Genomic DNA, 18,488 nt, shown 5'->3' with positions numbered 1-18,488 from the left:
TTGGCCGGGGGGAAGGATTGCTGCTTGGGAACTGTCTTTCCTGGCCAGTATTGCCAACGAGTTGGCATATGATGCTGGTGCATTCTGTACCACCTTCCTCCACATGGGTCGTGTGCACCTGACTTCATCTGGATCTTTGGGGAACTGCTCATCGTTCAGGTCACAATAAATCACCTCCAGCATGCCTAATTCCCTCAGGTACTGGATACCCTTCTCTCTTCTTCATCCAGTGCAGTACTCCAGTCATGAGAGTCGTCCCACCACGTTTCTGTGGTGGCGACTAGCTCATAGCCATCCTGCTGCACAAGGGCTTCCAGCTCCTCCTGTTTGTTGCCCATGCTACGTGCATTGGTGTAGATGCACTTGAGACGGGCTATCGATTTCGCCCCCAATGTTGCCATGCTGCCCCTGGGCTCCTCACTAGCGGGCCCGTTTATATCCCCTCCCCCCTTCAAACCTAGTTTAACGCCCTCTCAATGAGTCCCGCCAACTCATGAGCGACGATCCTTTTCCCCTTTGGAGACAGCTGATCTCCATACAGCCGCCAGCAGGCCCGGTGCCGTGTAAACCTCCCCGTGATTGAATAACCCCAAATTCCACCGAAGGGAAAAAAGGGGGTATACAATCCATCCTCCATTATCAGTGTGTTTTGCCTTTTGTTTCAAAGAACCAAGAAAAGTTCCTTCTGCTATTTGAGAATCAACAGTAGCTAAACAGTCAAGACACACATTGGACCCGGGAGATGAAGTTGAGTTCTCCCTCCAGCCAGAAAATTCAAAGTTGCATTTTTGTGCTTGCCTTTCATAACGTGCCTTTCACACAAAGCGTGATATTGTTTGCTCTGGTTGAAGCCACATGTTCACGCAGCAAATTATCCGTGTCTTGAGGTACGGGGGAAGACCATCATACGAAAGGATGCGATTGTGTTCCCTTGTCGCTTGAGATTCCAACTGGGATGAATGGAGCCCTGTGTCATGGTTATGACAACAAAGGTATTGCTTTTATTGCAGTAATACCTGTTTACCCAAGTTCCTGTTAATCATAGAATCATAGAATTGTTTAGGTTGGAAAAGACCTTTAAGATCATCCAGTCCAACCATTAACCTAACATTACCAAATCCACGCTAAACTAATTAAGGGTAGACTAGTCTAAACCATGTCCCAAAGTGCCACGTCTACCCGTTTTTTGAATGCTTCCAGGGACATCAACTGCTCTATGACTGTGCAAGGTATGAGAGCAAGATAAGCAAAGAGTAATGATGCCAATCTATTTCTCAGTACAAAAGTCCAGGTCTCCCAAACCCAAGGAAAATTTGTGGTGGCTCTTTTCCTTTCTGCTGTCCAGAAAAGAAACCACCTTCAAGCTAAGAAATTCAAATTATCGTATTTTCAGCAAGATATGAACAGACCTCTGGTCTGCAAGTATGATAATGTTATATGATTCTGCCTCATCTGAAAGAGAACAAGGGAGAATTTTCTTCCATTGTTCTGCTAGACCAGTGTTGCCAGTGTCAACGGTTGTCTTTAAGCATCCAAAAGTCAGAGATATGCACATTTGCTCCTAGGGAACACTTAGTGGTATTATGCCTATTTAATGTACCGCCCTGAGTTGAATTGTTACTTTTTTATCATTAATATTGACCACTAAAAAAAAGTGCTCACAGAATTAATTCTTTCTTTTTGGAGAAGGGAAAATGTTCACTATAATGTAAGAGTAAGATGTGAAAATGCTTCTCCACTATGTTAAGTGTCATGGTTTAGCCCCACCAGCAACTAAGCACCACGCAGCTGCTCGCTCACTGCCCCTACCCCGATGGGATGGGGGAGAGAATCGGAGGAGTAAAAGTAAGAAAAACCCCTGGGTTGAGATAAGAACAGTTTAATAATTGAAATAAAGTACCATAGTAATGATAATAATAACAATATAATAATGATAATAACAATATGCAAAGCAAGTGATGCACAATGCAATTGCTCACCACCTGCCGACCGATACCCAGACAGTTCCCAGGGAGCAATCGCTGCTCCCCGGCCAACCCCCCCCAGTTTCTATACTGAGCATGACATCACATGGTATGGAATAGCCCTTTTCAGAGTGGATCAACTCTTCTGGCTGTGCCCCCTCCCAGTTTCTTGTGCCCCTGGCAGAGCATGGGAAGCTGAAAAGTCCTTGACTAGCATAAGCAGTACTGAGCAACAACTAAACCATCAGTGTGTTATCAGCATTCTTCTCATCCTAAATCCAAAACACAGCACTGTGCCTGCTACTAGGAAGAAAATTAACTCTATCCCAGCTGAAACCAGGACACTATCCACCCCTTATTCTATACCATCTACGTCATGCACAGGCCCTCCTCTTTCCAATATGTTCTAATTAATCACCACTGCTTTCCGTATCTTGATATATACACACAGATATCATTCCCTTCGTCTATAGCCCATCCCTCTAAAATGTCCATTGAGTTCATTTAGCCCATGACTTGGGGTTCCATCTGTCATCACAGTCTCTTCAGAGCAGGAGGGGTGGTGTGCGGTGTTGGATTGTTGCATGCTGAAGCCCGTTCTCATTCCAACATGGTTTCATCAAAGTTCATTTTCATTAAGCTGGGCAATTCTTACTGCAATACCATTGATGTGGCATATAGCAACCATAACATACAGTATTATATACTTAACATTAGCACACTATATTATTATATTAACATTATACTATATTATTATATTAACATACAGTTAAGAGAAAACATACAGTTAAGACATAACTTACAGTATTATAGAGCAATTAACATTATACAATTCCGTTCATTGACTATTTTCACCCAAAATCAAATTCCCTTAAGGTACACGTTGGACTTCTCCATCCTTTTGCATCACCCACCAAGTGCACCCACGTCCTTGAGCAAAAGCAATCCCACGAATGGGTTTGCCTTTGCCAGAGGGGGAAGCAACCCAGACTGTCTTCCCCAGCATATTTTTTATGTGCACTACAGGAACTTTATCTCCTTCTACAGTACGTAGAAGTTTTGATTGGGCAGGGCCAGCTCGATTGGCAGATCCCCTGGTGTTGACTAACCAGGTGGCTTTTGCTAAATGTGTATCCCAATGTTTGAATGTCCCAGCACCCATTGCTCTCAGGGGAGTCTTTAACAGCCCATTGTATCGCTCGATTTTCTTGGAGGCTGGTGCATGGTAAGGGATGTGATACACCCACTCAATGCCGTGCTCTTTGGCCCGGGTGTCTATGAGGTTGTTTTGGAAATGAGTCCCGTTGTCTGACTCAATTCTTTCTGGGGTGCCATGTCGCCACAGGACTTGCTTTTCAAGGCCCAGGATGGTGTTCCGGGTGGTGGCATGGGGCATGGGATATGTTTCCAGCCATCCGGTGCTTGCTTCCACCATGGTGAGCACATAGCGCTTGCCTTGGCAGGTTTGTGGGAGTTTGATAGAATCAATCTGCCAGGCCTCCCCATATTTATATTTTAGCCATCGGGTTTGAACCGCTTGGCTTGCTTGATTGCAGTGCATGTTTCACACTCATGAATAACCTGTGCAATACTGTCCATAGTTAAGTCCACCCCTCGATCACGAGCCCATTTATACATTGCATCCCTTCCTTGATGGCCTGAGGCGTCATGGGCCCACCCAGCTATAAATAATTCACCCTTCTGTTGCCAGTCCAGATCCACCCGAGCCACTTCAATCTTAGCAGCCTGACCCACCTGCTGGTTGTTTTGATGTTCTTCAGTGGCCTGACTCTTGGGTACGTGAGCATCTACGTAACGTACTTTTACAACCAGGTTCTCTACCCGAGCAGCAATATGTTGCCACAATGCGGCAGCCCAGATGGGTTTGCCTCTGCGCTGCCAGTTGCTCTGCTTCCATTGCTGCAACCACCCCCACAGGGCATTTGCCACCATCCATGAGTCAGTATACAGATAAAGGACTGGCCACTTTTCTCGTTCAGCAATATCTAAAGCCAGCTGGATGGCTTTCACCTCTGCAAACTGACTCGACTCCCTTTCTCCTTCAGCAGTTTCTGCAACTTCTCGTGTAGGACTCCATACAGCAGCTTTCCACCTCCGATGCTTTCCCACAAGACGACAGGACCCATCAGTGAACAGGGCATATTGTTTCTCATTTTCTGGCAATGTATTATACAGTGGGGCCTCTTCAGTACCAACCACTTCCCAAGCAGCTCAAACCCCTTCATATGCTGCCAATATCTCTTTCTCAGTTGGAGTATAGCGGGCCTCGCATCCTCTGTATCCCCGACTCCAAAACCCTCGGGGTCGACCTCGAGTCTCCCCTGGTGCTTTCTGCCAGAGGCTCCAGGTAGGGCCATTCTCCCCAGCTGCGGTATAGAGCACATTTTTAATATCTTGCCCTGCCCGGACTGGCCCAAGGGCTACTGCATGAATGATCTCACGTTTAATTTATTCAAAGGCTTGTTGTTGCTCAGGGCCCCATTTGAAATCGTTCTTCTTCCGGGTCACTTGATAGAGAGGGCTTACGATCTGGCTGTAATTTGGAATATGCATTCTCCAAAAACCCACAACGCCTAAGAAAGCTTGTGTTTCCTTTTTGCTAGTTGGTGGGGACATAGCTGTTATTTTGTTGATCACCTCCATTGGGATCTGACGACGTCCATCTTGCCATTTTATTCCTAAAAATTCTATGATGATTCCTGTGCAGGTCCCTTGACTTTACTCTGTTTGATGGCAAAACCGGCCTTCAGAAGGATTTGGACTATTTTCTTTCCCTTCTCAAAAACTTCTTCTGCTGTATTGCCCCACACAATGATGTCATCAATGTACTGCAGATGTTCTGGAGGTTCACCCTGTTCCAGTGCCATCTGGATCAGTCCATGGCAAATGGTGGGGCTGTGCTTCCACCCCTGGGGCAGTCGGTTCCAGGTGTACTGAACACCCCTCCAGGTAAAAGCAAGCTCGGGCCTGCACTCTGCTGCCAAAGGGATGGAGAAAAATGCATTAGCGATGTCACTTGTGGCATAACACTTGGCTGCCTTTAACTCCAGTTTGTATTGAAGTTCTAGCATGTCTGGCACGGCAGCACTCAGTGGCGGTGTAACTTTGTTCAGGCCACGATAGTCCACTGTTAGTCTCCACTCCCCATTAGACTTTTGCACTGGCCATATGGGACTGTTAAAGGGTGAGCGAGTCTTGCTGATCACTCCCTGGCTCTCCAGTCGATGAATCAGGTTATGGATGGGAAGCAGGGAGTCTCGGTTGGTGCGATATTGCCGCCGGTGCACAGTTGTGGTAGCGATCGGCACCAGTTGTTCTTCGACCCTCAGCAACCCCACAATAGAAGGGTCCTCTGAGAGACTGGGCAAGGTGGACAGCTGTTTAATTTCCTCCGTCTCCAAGGCAGCTATACCAAAAGCCCACCGGTGCCCTTTTGGGTCCTTGAAATACCCTCTCCTGAGGTAATCTATGCCAAGGATGCACGGAGCGTCTGGGCCAGTCACAATGGGGTGCTTCTGCCACTCATTCCCAGTTAGGCTCACTCGGGAGGAACAGATACTTTCTTTGTATTCCCGGAGTCGTCTAGCCACTTCATCCACCGTTGGTGCCTCATCGTCTTTCCAGGCCAGTATTGCCAATGAGTTGGCATACGATGCTGGTGCGTTCTGTACCACCTTCCTCCACATGGGTCGTGTGCACCTGACTTCATCTGGATCTTTGGGGAACTGCTCATCATTCAGGTCACTGTAAATCACCTCCAGCATGCCTAATTCCCTCAGGTACTGGATACCCTTCTCTACGGTGGTCCATTTGCTTGGGCGGTATATAAGATCCTCCTTGAAGGGATACCTTTCCTTCATGCTTGACAGAAGTCGCCTCCAGACGCTGAGCATTTTTGCCCCTTTTCCAATTGCTTTGTCAATGACCCCTTCCCTAGAAAGGGATCCCAGCTGCTTGGCTTCCTTACCCTCTAAATCCAGGCTACTGGCCCCATTATCCCAGCATCAGAGCAGCCAGGTGATGATGTGCTCACCTGGATGATGACTGAAATCTTTTCGCATATCTCGCAGCTCACTCAGGGATAGGGTATCCTATGTCTGGGTGTCGGTCGACGGGTTGTGAGCAATTGCATTGTGCATCACTTGCTTTGTATATTACTATTATTATCTTGTTATTATTATCATTACTATCTTACTTTATTTCAATTATTAAACTGTTCTTATCTCAACCCAGGGGTTTTCTCACTCTTTCTCCTCCGATTCTCTCCCCCATCCCATCGGGGTAGGGGGAGTGAGCAAGCGGCTGCGTGGTGCTGAGTTGCTTGCTGGGGCTAAACCACGACAATACCGAAGCATTATGTATTGTGAGGAGAAAGGCAACAATCTTATCACCTTCTGAATAGTAATTAGAGTAGACTAATTGCCACCATGATTGAGATCTTTCTCAAACTCTGAGGCATTGTCCCAAATCACTTTATGAATTTCAGGAGGTAGTGTTCCCCCTTCTCCTTCTCTGATAAAAGCTGCTACTACAGCCTGTATCCATAATTGTGCTTGGATACAACTCAAGGCAAGAGAGGCGTTACCCTGGGTTGCTCCAAGGGCATTTACAATTATTTGATGGTCATTCTCTTCTATTCGTTCCCAATGAGGTAGAACGTCTGATAGGAGCCATTGACTTGCTCCTATAGCTGACAAAGATGGTTTTAGTGGGTGTTCTAATTTATTTAGGTTGACGGTAGCAGCAGCTAATTTGTTCATTAGGACTTCAGCGTCTATGCTATTCAATACTCCCAGTCCTGTTTCTAAGATACGAGTCACGTCTCTTTTTGGTCGTTTTGGAGAGGTGAGAGTTTGTCCATGTAACCGTGCTAGCCAGCCAGTGTAGGCCACTCCCAAAAAGGCAGAACAATCTGATCTAATTGCTGACACACTAGTGTGCAGTGTAAGTTCCACCCTTTTCAGGGACCAACTAGGGTTAAAGGAAACTCTCTGTTGTCCTATGTTTTTAATTATATAAGGGACGGTGTTATACATGTAAGGAGATAACTTAATAGGAGGCCGAGTTGGTGAGGACAGTTGCTTGATATCAATTTTGAATTGGAGTTCTAAACTGGAATGGAATTTGGAGTCTGCCCAAAGACACAATGAGTGTTGAGCAGGATACAGTAAAATTATACCAACATTTGTGTGCAAAAGGACAGATATGTGTGTTATCAGGACCGTGTCCATGTTTTTCTCAGGCATGGTCCGCAATAATGCGTGAAACTGTCTTACACTCCGTGTGGTTGTCAGTTTGGCATCCTATTGAAATGGTGTCTCCTATTGTTCCCTTTAAAGATGGAATCTGTTGATCCTCATCTTCATTTTTTATAATCCACTCTTGTCTATGAGAGGTAATGCTATTATGTAGTACTACCACAGATAAATTTAGAGATTTAGCGGGGTAAGTGTCAGGTGCAAGTTCATTAGAACCTGTATAAGCACTAACCCACGGCCACCCCGTCGTACACAAATTCCATATTTTGCACGTCAGTCTTAGATTTAGTCATCAGTCCTACTCTATGGTGGGTCCATCCGCAAATCACAAAACCAGGTTGCACTAAGGTGAAGTTATACCAACAATCTAGGTTGCCATAATCACAAAATTTCGTGTCTTTTCTAGTCCAAGTGGAATCAGCATTATAAACAGTCATTTCTGTTGGTTTCCAATGGGTAGCTTCATTGATTACTCAACATCCTACTTTAATTTCTTCTCCTGGAGTGCCTCAGAGTAGGGGAACAAAATTTTTCTTGTCCCACCTCCATTCATTTCTTAAGTATATCTCACTTCCGTGCATAACCAAAGCAGAAAGGTTTAAACCTGCCCTTTCCCTTGATGCTCCCATACTTCCAGTATATCTTACTAATGCATGATCCCATAGGTTTTGTGTTTGAGCAGTGGTGATTATACCTATTCCGATTCACAGGAAAAGACAAGTTGGGGTAGGGGCATATACCCATTGCTGCTGTTGCCATCGATACTGATCCCAGTAGATTAATACAAAGAGGGGGCAAAGGAGTACACACATGGATGTGAAGATGCTGGTGTCTAGTATAATAGTTGCTCCCATGGTGTTTCATGTAAAAGAAGAAAGGAAGAGTGTTGGTGGGGAAGGCTGGAGGGGTTACCCCTTTTATGATACAGGATAAATCAGTTAATTTAACTTTAGGTCGGCCTGGTCATAATCCTAAGGTGATTGCATCAGTTTGGGTAAGTACAGCTACTTGTGCTCATGTATCTAGTAGGAATTTAGTTGGTTTTTGCCGAAGACCTACAGGAAACATAATATAAGGGCCATCATCGCTTATCCATTGATGAATATCGATCTTCCAGACAGGCAGGCTCAATAGCCATCTGGGGTTTACCCATCTCTTCTTTCATCAGGAGTGCAAGGGTTGGTAGAGACGCCCACAGGTGATGGACTGGCGATGGGAGGGCATTTTGAGGGGGAAAAGGTGTCACTCAAAGCACCTGCTTACAGAGTTAGACACTTTAAGGCAAGTGTGTTGCTATGACATGGCTGGGGAGAACAATCATCTCTGCTCATTCAGAGCTACATTGCCCTTGGTTACACACCCGTTAAGAACGATAGCTGCAAATAGGAGGAGGATACCAACGTGGAGGAGTAGGAAGGCCAGGGTACTTTAACTATCTATACAGTACCAGTCTTGTAGTAAGAGTGTGCCCATAGGCAGTTTCCATGAGCCAGCTGTCAGGAAGCACAAATTTAGCTGAACAACTTAATTACCTGAAGGCTTATAGACTTTCCAAAGAGGACTGTAACTACATAGTATTGGCCAAGATACAAAACCATATACTGGATTGGAAAGGGAGAGGGACAGCTGAGGTCTCTCTGACTTGAATCCAAGTCCTGACAATAACCAAAGCCCAACCAGGTGACAGTGTCATTTCCCTTGTTGTAATGCGTTTGTACTGTCAGAACCAGAGACTTCTCTAAGCATGAAATGAATTCATTCCCCGTACAGCTTCTTGTATAGAATCACAGAATCATAGAATGCTTTGGGTTGGAAGGGACCTTTAGAGGTCATCCAGCCCAACCCCCCTGCAGTGAGCAGGGACAGCTTTAACCACATCAGGTTGCTCAGAGCCCCGTCCAACCTGACCTTCAATGTTGCCAGGGATGGGGCCTCCACTACCTCTCTGGGCAACCCCTTCCAGTGCCTGTCCAACCTCACTGTAAAAAATTTCTTTCTTATATCTACTCTAAATCTATTCTTCTTTAGTTTAAATCCATTATTCCTTGTCCTGTCACAACAGGCCTTGTTAAAAAGATTGCCCCCATCCTTCCTGTAGGCCCCCCTGAAGCACTGAAAGGCCGCAATAAGGTCTCCTCACAGCCTTCTCTTCTCCAGGCTGAACAACCCCAACTCCCTCAGCCTGGCCTCGTAGGAGAGGGGCTCCAGCCCTCGCATCATTTTTGTGGACCTCCTCTGGACCCACTCCAACAGGTCCATGTCCTTCTTGTGCTGAGGGCTCCAGAGCTGACACAGTACTCTGCGTATCCCTCAGGATCACTGTGGCTTGACATGTCTCAGTTTATATTTTGTGTGCAGTTGCTATGCCAAGTATTCTCACTCCCACATATGTTGTTGGAGCTGTTGGAAATGATGTGCTTTTGGAAAGCAGGCCACCATCCACTGGCATTCTGGCAAACGTTTCTACTGAATGGTTGCTTTCCAGACCCTCAGAATTGATACAGATCATCTCCTACAATGGAAGCACTGGGGAAAAGATTGAAAACAAAAGGAACTGGGGTCAACAAGAGCTTCTTCAATTGTAGATTAACTTTGTGGGTGGTGTCTGCATTATGTCATTCATTCTTTGGCTTCTGTAGGATTGGGACAATGGACAGAGCTGAAGTGGTCTGCAAAGTCATGGGAACCCATGGTAACAGGGCTATGGAGCTCTTGTGCACAGCTGTGATCTGTGGCATCTCCATTTCCAGGGTCTCTGTTCACTCAGTGTCCTCGTCTGGGCTGGGATAAGAGTGAAATTTCTTCACAGTAGCCTGTATGGGCCTGTGGTTTGGATTTGCGATGAAAACAGGGTTGATGACGCAGGCATGTTTTCATTACTGCTGAGCAGTGCTTACACAGAGCCAAGGCCTTTTCTGCTTCTCACCCCACCCCACCAGCGAGTAGGCTGAGGGTGCACAAGAAGGTGGAAGGGGACACAGCTGGGAGAGCTGACCCCAACTGACCAAAGGGATATGCCCTACCATATGACATCATGCTCAGCATATAAAGCTGGGGCAAGAAGAAGGAAGAGGGGACATTCAGAGCTATGGCATTTGTCTTCCCAAGTTACTGTTACATGTGATGGAGCCCTGCTTTCCTGGAGATGGCTGAACACCTGCCTGCCGATGGGACGGAGTGAATGAATTCCTTATTTTGCTTTGCTTGTGTGTGCGACTTTTGCTTTACCTAGTAAGCTGTCTTTATCAGCCCATGAGTTTTCTCACTTTTACCCTTCCGATTCTCTCCCCCATTGCACCATGGAGGAGTGAGTGAGCAGCTGAGCAGTGCTGAGCTGCCTCTTGGGGTCAAACCACAACGCTCAGCTCTCATTAATATTTTTCATTGAAACATCTGGATGTAACAGGGAGGGACACAATGGGGGGAGGGGGCGGGTTATACGCTTCTGAAGAGAGAGAGAGGCCTTTCCAAGGCACATTCACTAGTGTTAGGCTAGTCGCTTGTTCTGAGTGACCCCTTGGACACATCTCTGTGTAGACTTCAGGAACATAAAACATTAAGGAGCTGAGGAAGGTCGGTTTTCTCAGGCTATGATGAGGCTGCTGTCTCCGTCTGTTCTCTCAGGCTGCTGTGTCCCTCTTTAGGATGAGATGAGGCACCGTATGTGATGTCAAACACAAGATGTGATGCCTTGGTTGATACAGATAAAGCCAGTCAGGAATGACTCCCTACTCTCAGCTGACTGTGTTGAGCAAGAGCAGAATTTAGCTGCCTAACCATAGATGCCTACAAGCATTCCAGAGATCCTAGGGAGCTGGAAATGCCTATTCAAGCCTGACATGTGATACAGGACCAACGGAGACCTCTCCACTTCTGGCGTGGCTGCTGCCTGCCAGCCAGCTGTACAACAGCACCTACAAAATCACCAGACGCTTCATGGGGCCTTACGAGAAGGGCAGTTCAGAGGACTCAGATTTGCTGCTAGTTCAGTCCAGCCCCGACGCAATCTGGTCTTTCTCTGAGGGGGGGACGACGACACTGGAGTGGCAGGCTGCCATTGTAAACCTTATTTGTAAACAGCATTCTAGAAAGGATCTTGGAAACTACGGCACTGCCTGACTCCCATCCCTAACAATGTTATGGAGTTTCTGATAAAGAATAAGAAATTGGAGGCATTCCCATAACTAGGGTGGAACGAAGACACAGCCTAGCTGGGCTAGCAGGCTGCTTTTCCTCTGGCTGCTATGCCCTGGGGTTTGAGCGATTTGTCTGCTAGTTCAAGGGCATTGGCATGTTCTGTGTTCCTTAGATAACAGTCTGCTCATTCATCATCTGGATTTTGTGTCCAACGGGTATTTTGTGTGTTCAGCTCTATTCAGTAGGAATAAAACTACAAACTTACTTCGGCTAAAAACAGATTTGCCAGAAACAATGCCGGAAGGACCCCAAAGGACATGGGTCTTCCATGAGTCTTATGTCACCGCTGCCAGTCTCAGATAGATTGACAGGTCTGAACTGGCCCTAGACATCTGCGTTGAGGCAACTTAGAACTCCATTGACTGTAATTAAGCACAAACACCTAGTTCATATGCGGACACCGACGTTGCAATCTTTGTCTCAGACTGAACCTCACCTTATGAAACGACTGTGGACATGGATCATGAGACATTTGTGTAAAGAGAGGGTGAAGATGCAATATTAATGCAAGTCAAATCCTGGTTAAAAATTGACTCAAATTTTACCCGTGACACTCATTAAAAAACAAGGTGGGTATTGAATCAGGCTCCACCGAGGTCTACACTCCTGTATGAATGTAGCTATAACCCCGAGATCACTGATGCAAAAACAAAGGAATAAGTTATCTTCCACCTCCATGATGCACAGGACAAAAGGTGGTAAGCTAAATTCTGTGGAAGAAAGGACTGTTCCCAGAAAATAACCATGACAGCCTGGAAACAAGGATCCTTCAGCATCCACTGTCATTTCTGTCTCAGGAGGTCTCCAGCTGCCACCTCAGAAAGGTGCACATCTCCCACAGCCCTTGTATGACCAGCGACATGTAGGCGTGTTGGATGCCCTGAAGAATCTTAAAGAACAACAGGTGTCTACATTTAGGCAAATAAGCCACATTTCACCTAGCAAAAGGTTAGGATTCAGAAGACCTTGTGGAGCAGACAGCTCTGTCGGGGCTACTTATGCACTAGAAGAGCACATTACTCTACCACAAGCGTTCAAAGCATGGCAGACAGGTGCGTAGCGCTGCATGAAGTTGTTGTCTCTCAGACTCTTTGAGCACAGGTGGCATGTTCTCCACCCAAGAAGTGAAGTGTAGATACATTACTATGTTTTAAATTACTCTGGGTTTGGTTTTTTTTTTTCCTTTTGCTCCAAAACTCTGAGAATTCCACCCAGAAGAGTGATGGAGAGAGATTACCTTCACGGGGTGCTGTGCATTTGTTGGGGTGTGTGTATTTGAATTTGATGTGAAGCTGGGCTTTGTACGTAAGCAGCAGTCCAGATGATCAAAACCTCAGAGAATGATGATCGCTGAAATGCCTCGTAAGGACTGAAATTATTTTCAGAAAAAAGACTCCACAGAAATTCTTCCTGAGATAAAGAGATCGTTTATCAAATCCTGGCTTGGGACAGCTCACTCCTGCCTGCACGCTGCCAGTATTGGGCAAAATACACACAGAAAAGGCTGGGGGAAAGGAAAATCCTTGAAGCAAAGTATTGAACTAGGCATAATACAGAATGGGATCAAGAACGTGAAACGCACAAACTGCAATTAAGCCTTAAATTTCTCTAAGAAAATAATATGATCTTTCATGCCACAACAAAATTACCACATTTAAAAAAAATACTTCTTTTTAACTGAACAAATTCTCATGGTCGATTCTTCATGGGAGTTTTTAAAGAATGGATAAACTTCTTCTGAGAATGCACAGTCTTTAAACGTGAACATCACGGACATGTCAGTAACGTTGAAAAAAGCCAGCATTTTCTCTTCACAGTTAAGGTAAACTCCAACTTTCCTGGGACTTTTCTGCACCTCTAACCGTGCCCATGGATCAGTTCTTGCCCAGTAACGTTTAGAACTGAAGCCCAGAGCCCAGAATCCTTCTTTAGGTGACAGAGATATTATTCCTTTCCTCGGAGCGGATTTTCTGGCTACTCCCAGGTCCCAGTCATTGCTTTTTTCAACGTCCACCTCCCAGTAATGCTTCCCAGAGGAGAAACCTTCTGAGCCCAGCACACAGACAGATGAATCAAAACGCCCTTCATTTTGAGTCACTTTCTGGGCCTGTGATTTATGCATAAAACTCTTCTTGTCGGCAGCAATAGACAAATTTGGATGCGCTGTGTCGCCATCAAGCTTGATGTCATCTACAACAGAGAGATATTTGGGGCTTTATGAACACGCCTCTAAAGCAAATATGCAAGAAGGGAACTGTGCGCAACTGTACTGCACTGCATTTCATTCTGAAAATCTCCCTACAACTAGTCTAGAAAGACCTCTAAGCCTGCAGTGGAGGAGGACTGCACTCAGACATAGAAATTACACTTTAACTTTCAAATGCTTCACTGCCAAGTGAAAATCTCCATATCACTGGAATAAAAGGCATTTTTAGACTCACAACCCAGTCCACGCTCAGCACTGCTTCTGCAGTATTCACAGATTTTAAGCCATTGAGTACAGACACAAGTAAATACATTATTTTACCTGCATTGCCACGAGCCTTTCTGAATTCTGAAAGCAATTGGGGGGAGAGAAAAAAAAAAAAAAAGAAAAAAGAAGTTAAGAAGCAGCAAACTCCAAACATTGACTGAAAAACTTTTCCAACTCCAAGGTGGGAAATCTCAGACTGAGTCTAAGGTTAAACCATGCAGGTCAACTGATACTCAAATTCCCCCTTGCTCTCTCAAGCCCTGTGATTACCTGCGAGGGATGAAGAAGGATCTGAAGCTGCGATGAGTTACCTGCTTGGGAACTACTTCCCCTCTCAGGTCCCAGTTTGCTGCCTTGCCAGCATTTTACATGGATGCCCTGCCAGCCACACTCCACATTTCAATCCCTGTGAGATCCCTGGTCAGCACCCCAGCATTTCCAGGGACACAGAAAGAGACGGTCCCCTTTGTGACACTCAGGGAAATAAGTTTCAGCCACATGTTGTGAATTTCTCAGGTGGGGGTGGATACAAAGGAACAGGCTGGGTGAATTTTCCCTAATCCTCCAAAGGAAGTGGGGAATGCCCTTTCCACTGAGTTTCTGGGTCCATGCAACTGTGAAAGCTTGGGGCAATAATGGCAGGGCAGGGAAGGATAGTGGGGAAGGCGTCACAGGCGGAGAATCTGCTATACAAACCAAGCTGCTGAGAAGTCAAGTTAGATGAGTGAATATTAAATATTTGCCAGGGCATAATCAGCTGAGTTTGTGTTCTTATGTGCGAGAGATGAAAAGATCACCCAGCAGAGTAGGGTCATGAAGTCCTGAGATGTGCGCTTAAAGGATTAGCTCAAAGGTAGGCATCTGTATGTGAAAAATGTCAAGTTTTAGCTGAATGCGTGTGAAGCTTGTAGGCAACCAGAAAGGTTCACTATCCTTTGCACGCAGTTTCTCCGCCAAGTTACCATGGGCAGCAAAAGAAGGTGGCACCGAGTCAGGGCGAGAACCTCGACTTACAAATCAGTCCACTCTGGGACATCCTGCACAAGGAAGTGACAAAAAAAATGGCATGGCGGGTGACTCATGTTCCTTGGAGCTGCATCTCACATGCTTCTGACTCTAGCAGGGAGCTCTTCAATACCCCATCATCACCTACTTTCCCACCAAGTCCCAGGGCTTGTTGGTGGCCCAGGCTCTCCAGCCCCATCAGCCCCACCATGGCCTTCCCTCACTCTCCTACCAACACCAAAGCCTCCACCAGCCAGAACACCTCAAGCAACACCCTATGAATGTGCCTAAAAGTCACAATTAGCTGGCACACACGGCCTCCAAGGAGACAGCGACACTCACCATTCTCCTGCTTCTGGTTCTCTGCAAGAAGAAAGGGGGAAGGGAGAAGATGTTGCTTAGCACCTGACTCCAAGGAAGACAGGGACGAAAGCCTGCATCTCATTTGGCAACACAGATTCATCCTCCATCAGCACCCATCCCCTTCCAGTGCTCTCCAGAGTGCAGACCTGACATGGCAGCACACTACACCCAGTCACCCTTCTCCGCACTCCTTGCTGCCCCACCTTGCGGCACACAAGGGAATTCAGCCTGAACATCCACACTTACCAATCTGCCCCTGCAGGTGTGCTGAAAGGCAAAGACACCATCAATAGGAACTGCACAGCAGCTAGTGGGAGACCCCTCCACGCAAAGGAAGAACAAAAAGCAAGCCCACAAGTGGCCATGGGGCACGGCCTTTGCAAAGCCCAAGCCAGGGAGCACCAGCTGCCGTCTGGAGCCTTGGGCACTGGCAGGCTCGCTCAATGTGGCCCTTGGGAAACAGTTGCCATTGCTGCAGCGTCCCTCCTCACCCGCCCCAAGGCCTCTATCCCAGCAGGGAAGGCATGTGGGCAAGCACAAAGACTCACCGTTCCTTGCGCGAAGGACCTCTGCCAAGTCACCATGGTCACAGGAGAAGAAGACATCAAGTCAGGGCAAGACCCACAAGGTCCTTGCAAGCCACTCCACTCTGGGACCACCCACCCCAGGCAGGCATGAAAAACTCCTCTGGCTTGGGGGATGGTTCACCCTCCTTGGAGTTAACCCTCACGGGCCTCCACCTTGGCATTCTTGTCACCAGCCACAAACACCCACTTCCCGACCACAAGCCAGGGCTGCTCATGAACCTAGGCTCTCGAGCCCATCAGCCACCCCACGGACCTCCCTCAACAGCTCCTGCCCTCATGGCTCCTGCCTGCACCAAAGCCTCCACCAGCCTGGACACCACCAGACCCCCACCATGGCAACCCCAAACCTCACTTGTGGCAAGGGCCATGGCTGCCACTAGAGGCCCTTTCCCCGGGGACAGCTGCTGCAAGAAAGCAGAGGCCAAGTGGGCACAGATTGCCTCCAAGCCAGCTGTCTCTCAGCATTCCGCACACCTCTCACGCTCACACTGCGGGCTCTCCTGGCTATCTCATGGGCTCACGGCTGACTTGCCCACCGCTGTCCCAGCCTGCCACCGCACCCCACAATCTGCTTGCACACACGGCCCCCAGGGAGACAGCAACACTCACCAATCTCCTTCTGCATTTCTGTAAGAAAAGAGACGGAAGAACAAACACCTTGCTTAGCACCAGAACTCCAAGGAAGACGGGGCAAAATCACCCACCAGGGACCACGGCAGTGACAGGAGCAGCAAAGCCCTCGTGTCCTGTAGCACCATTGCCTTTGGGATGTGCAAGGAAGTCTTGCCCCAGGAGTCCTCAACCAGAAACCAGGGAGGACAGGGGCACAGCACATCCCTGTCTCAGAGAACAGGCGTACTGGGCTCCTGGGACTCTTTGGAGCCACACCCAGCCCATACTCCCTGCCTGGCTGCCCGTGCTGCACCACTCCCACCGCGGCCCTTCTCAGCACAGCACACAAAGTCTTCAGCAAGGCAGGCTCGACCTTCGCAAACACCTGCACCCAGCCAGGGCTCCCCTGGGCACTGAGCCGTGGCAGCAGCGCACTGCTTGTACTCACTCTTCTCTGCGTCATGTCCTGCCCTCTGTTGTGACTGGAGTTCCTCTGCAAATGACAGGTAGGGAGAAGGGAGAGCAATCAGGGCTGCCCAGGCAGGAGCTGACGCCAGCAGTGGGGACAGCGGCTCCCTTGGCTCTGGGCACAGCTGCATCCAGCCCCTGTGCTAGGTGGAGACCCACCGGGGTCCCACCCACTCCCCACACCTCATGGCAATGCCCCTGCCTGGCACACACAGCCTGGAGGACTGCCACCTCCACTGACATCACAGCCACATGCCCTCACTGGCATGTCAGGTGCCAGGGCATACGGCACCTTCACCTCGACCAGCACCCGCCAAGCCACAAGCTAGAGTACCCCCACCACAACCTCCCTGCCCCTTCTTTACGGCTCAACACAGGGAATTCAGCCTGCCAGTTTCCTCCTTCCAGGGGACGCTTGTCCCCCTCCCCGGGGATGGACTGACTGACTCTCTCTCTTCGGCCACCACTTCTCCTCTTGACTGAACAGCAAGAACACAGAGCCTTCACAATGGAGACCAGTCAGCAAGAGGGCCCCCAGTCATAAGAACATCCCATCAGCCCTGACAAATGCATGCTGGGCCACCAGAACAGACAAGGATCCCAGGAATACGACAGGCATGGCTCTATCAAGTCTCCACTCCTGAGCTCATCACCATCAATCAGCAGGCAAGGACTCGAAACCCTGAACATCCACACTTACCAATCTGCCTCTGCAGGTGTGCTGAAAGGCAAAGACACCATCAATAGGAACTGCACAGCAGCTAGTGGGAGACCCCTCCACGCAAAGGAAGAACAAAAAGCAAGCCCACAAGTGGCCATGGGGCACGGCCTTTGCAAAGCCCAAGCCAGGGAGCACCAGCTGCCGTCTGGAGCCTTGGGCACTGGCAGGCTCGCTCAATGTGGCCCTCAGGAAACAGTTGCCATTGCTGCAGCGTCCCTCCTCACCCGCCCCAAGGCCTCTATCCCAGCAGGGAAGGCATGTGGGCAAGCACAAAGACTCACCGTTCCTTGCGCGAAGGTCCTCTGCCAAGTCACCATGGTCACAGGAGAAGAAGACATCAAGTCAGGGCAAGACCCACAAGGTCCTTGCAAGCCACTCCACTCTGGGACCACCCACCCCAGGCAGGCATGAATAAATCCTTGCAAAAAGCAAGCCCGCAACTGGCCTTTACGAAGCCCAAGTCAGGGAGCACCAGCTGCCATGTTGAGCAGAAATTAACAATGAATTAAAAGTTACTGCAGAATGTTAATATACCTCATTTTAGTACAGTATGTGGTTGGAGGGTTGTAGATTTGATAAAATTATTTTTCAGCTTCAACTCACCCAGTTTGTTCTGGACTTTTTCTGGAAAGGACAGAAAGTTTTATTACCCTCATGCGTGGCAAGGCTCTTCTGTAGGGTCGCTGTGCTAACAGGAGTATTTCCAATACTTCGTTACTTAAGTATGACCTGGCCTAGGATTTGGCAAATGATGCTAGCTCAACACTGGAGGGCTAGCGGTTATCTAAAGCCAAGCTCGTCACCTGGCTCTGTGCAGAG

The 18,488-nt window shown here is 47.9% G+C and overlaps 1 protein-coding gene and 1 pseudogene across 1 annotated transcript in view; both read right to left on the bottom strand.

Moving 5' to 3' along the window:
- LOC142596361 (uncharacterized) overlaps positions 1-7,536 on the bottom strand; it is a 488,757-nt pseudogene extending 481,221 nt beyond the window's left edge.
- A 5,558-nt stretch (positions 7,537-13,094) lies between these two features.
- Positions 13,095-18,488, bottom strand: part of LOC142596360 (uncharacterized) — a 33,423-nt gene continuing 28,029 nt past the window's right edge. The window contains exons 17-22 of the mRNA XM_075725482.1: positions 18,273-18,293; positions 17,649-17,669; positions 16,478-16,495; positions 15,528-15,548; positions 15,261-15,281; positions 13,095-13,630 (exon numbers count right to left, since the gene is read on the bottom strand). Of these exons, the coding sequence (XP_075581597.1) occupies positions 13,095-13,630; positions 15,261-15,281; positions 15,528-15,548; positions 16,478-16,495; positions 17,649-17,669; positions 18,273-18,293 (638 nt within the window). The remainder of the gene's footprint in view (positions 13,631-15,260; positions 15,282-15,527; positions 15,549-16,477; positions 16,496-17,648; positions 17,670-18,272; positions 18,294-18,488) is intronic.

This window comes from Pelecanus crispus, chromosome 31, assembly GCF_030463565.1.
Source record: "Pelecanus crispus isolate bPelCri1 chromosome 31, bPelCri1.pri, whole genome shotgun sequence".
NCBI classification, from domain to species: domain Eukaryota; kingdom Metazoa; phylum Chordata; class Aves; order Pelecaniformes; family Pelecanidae; genus Pelecanus; species Pelecanus crispus.
Note: the sequence above shows the minus strand (reverse complement) of the source record. Positions and strands in the feature narration are given on the sequence as shown.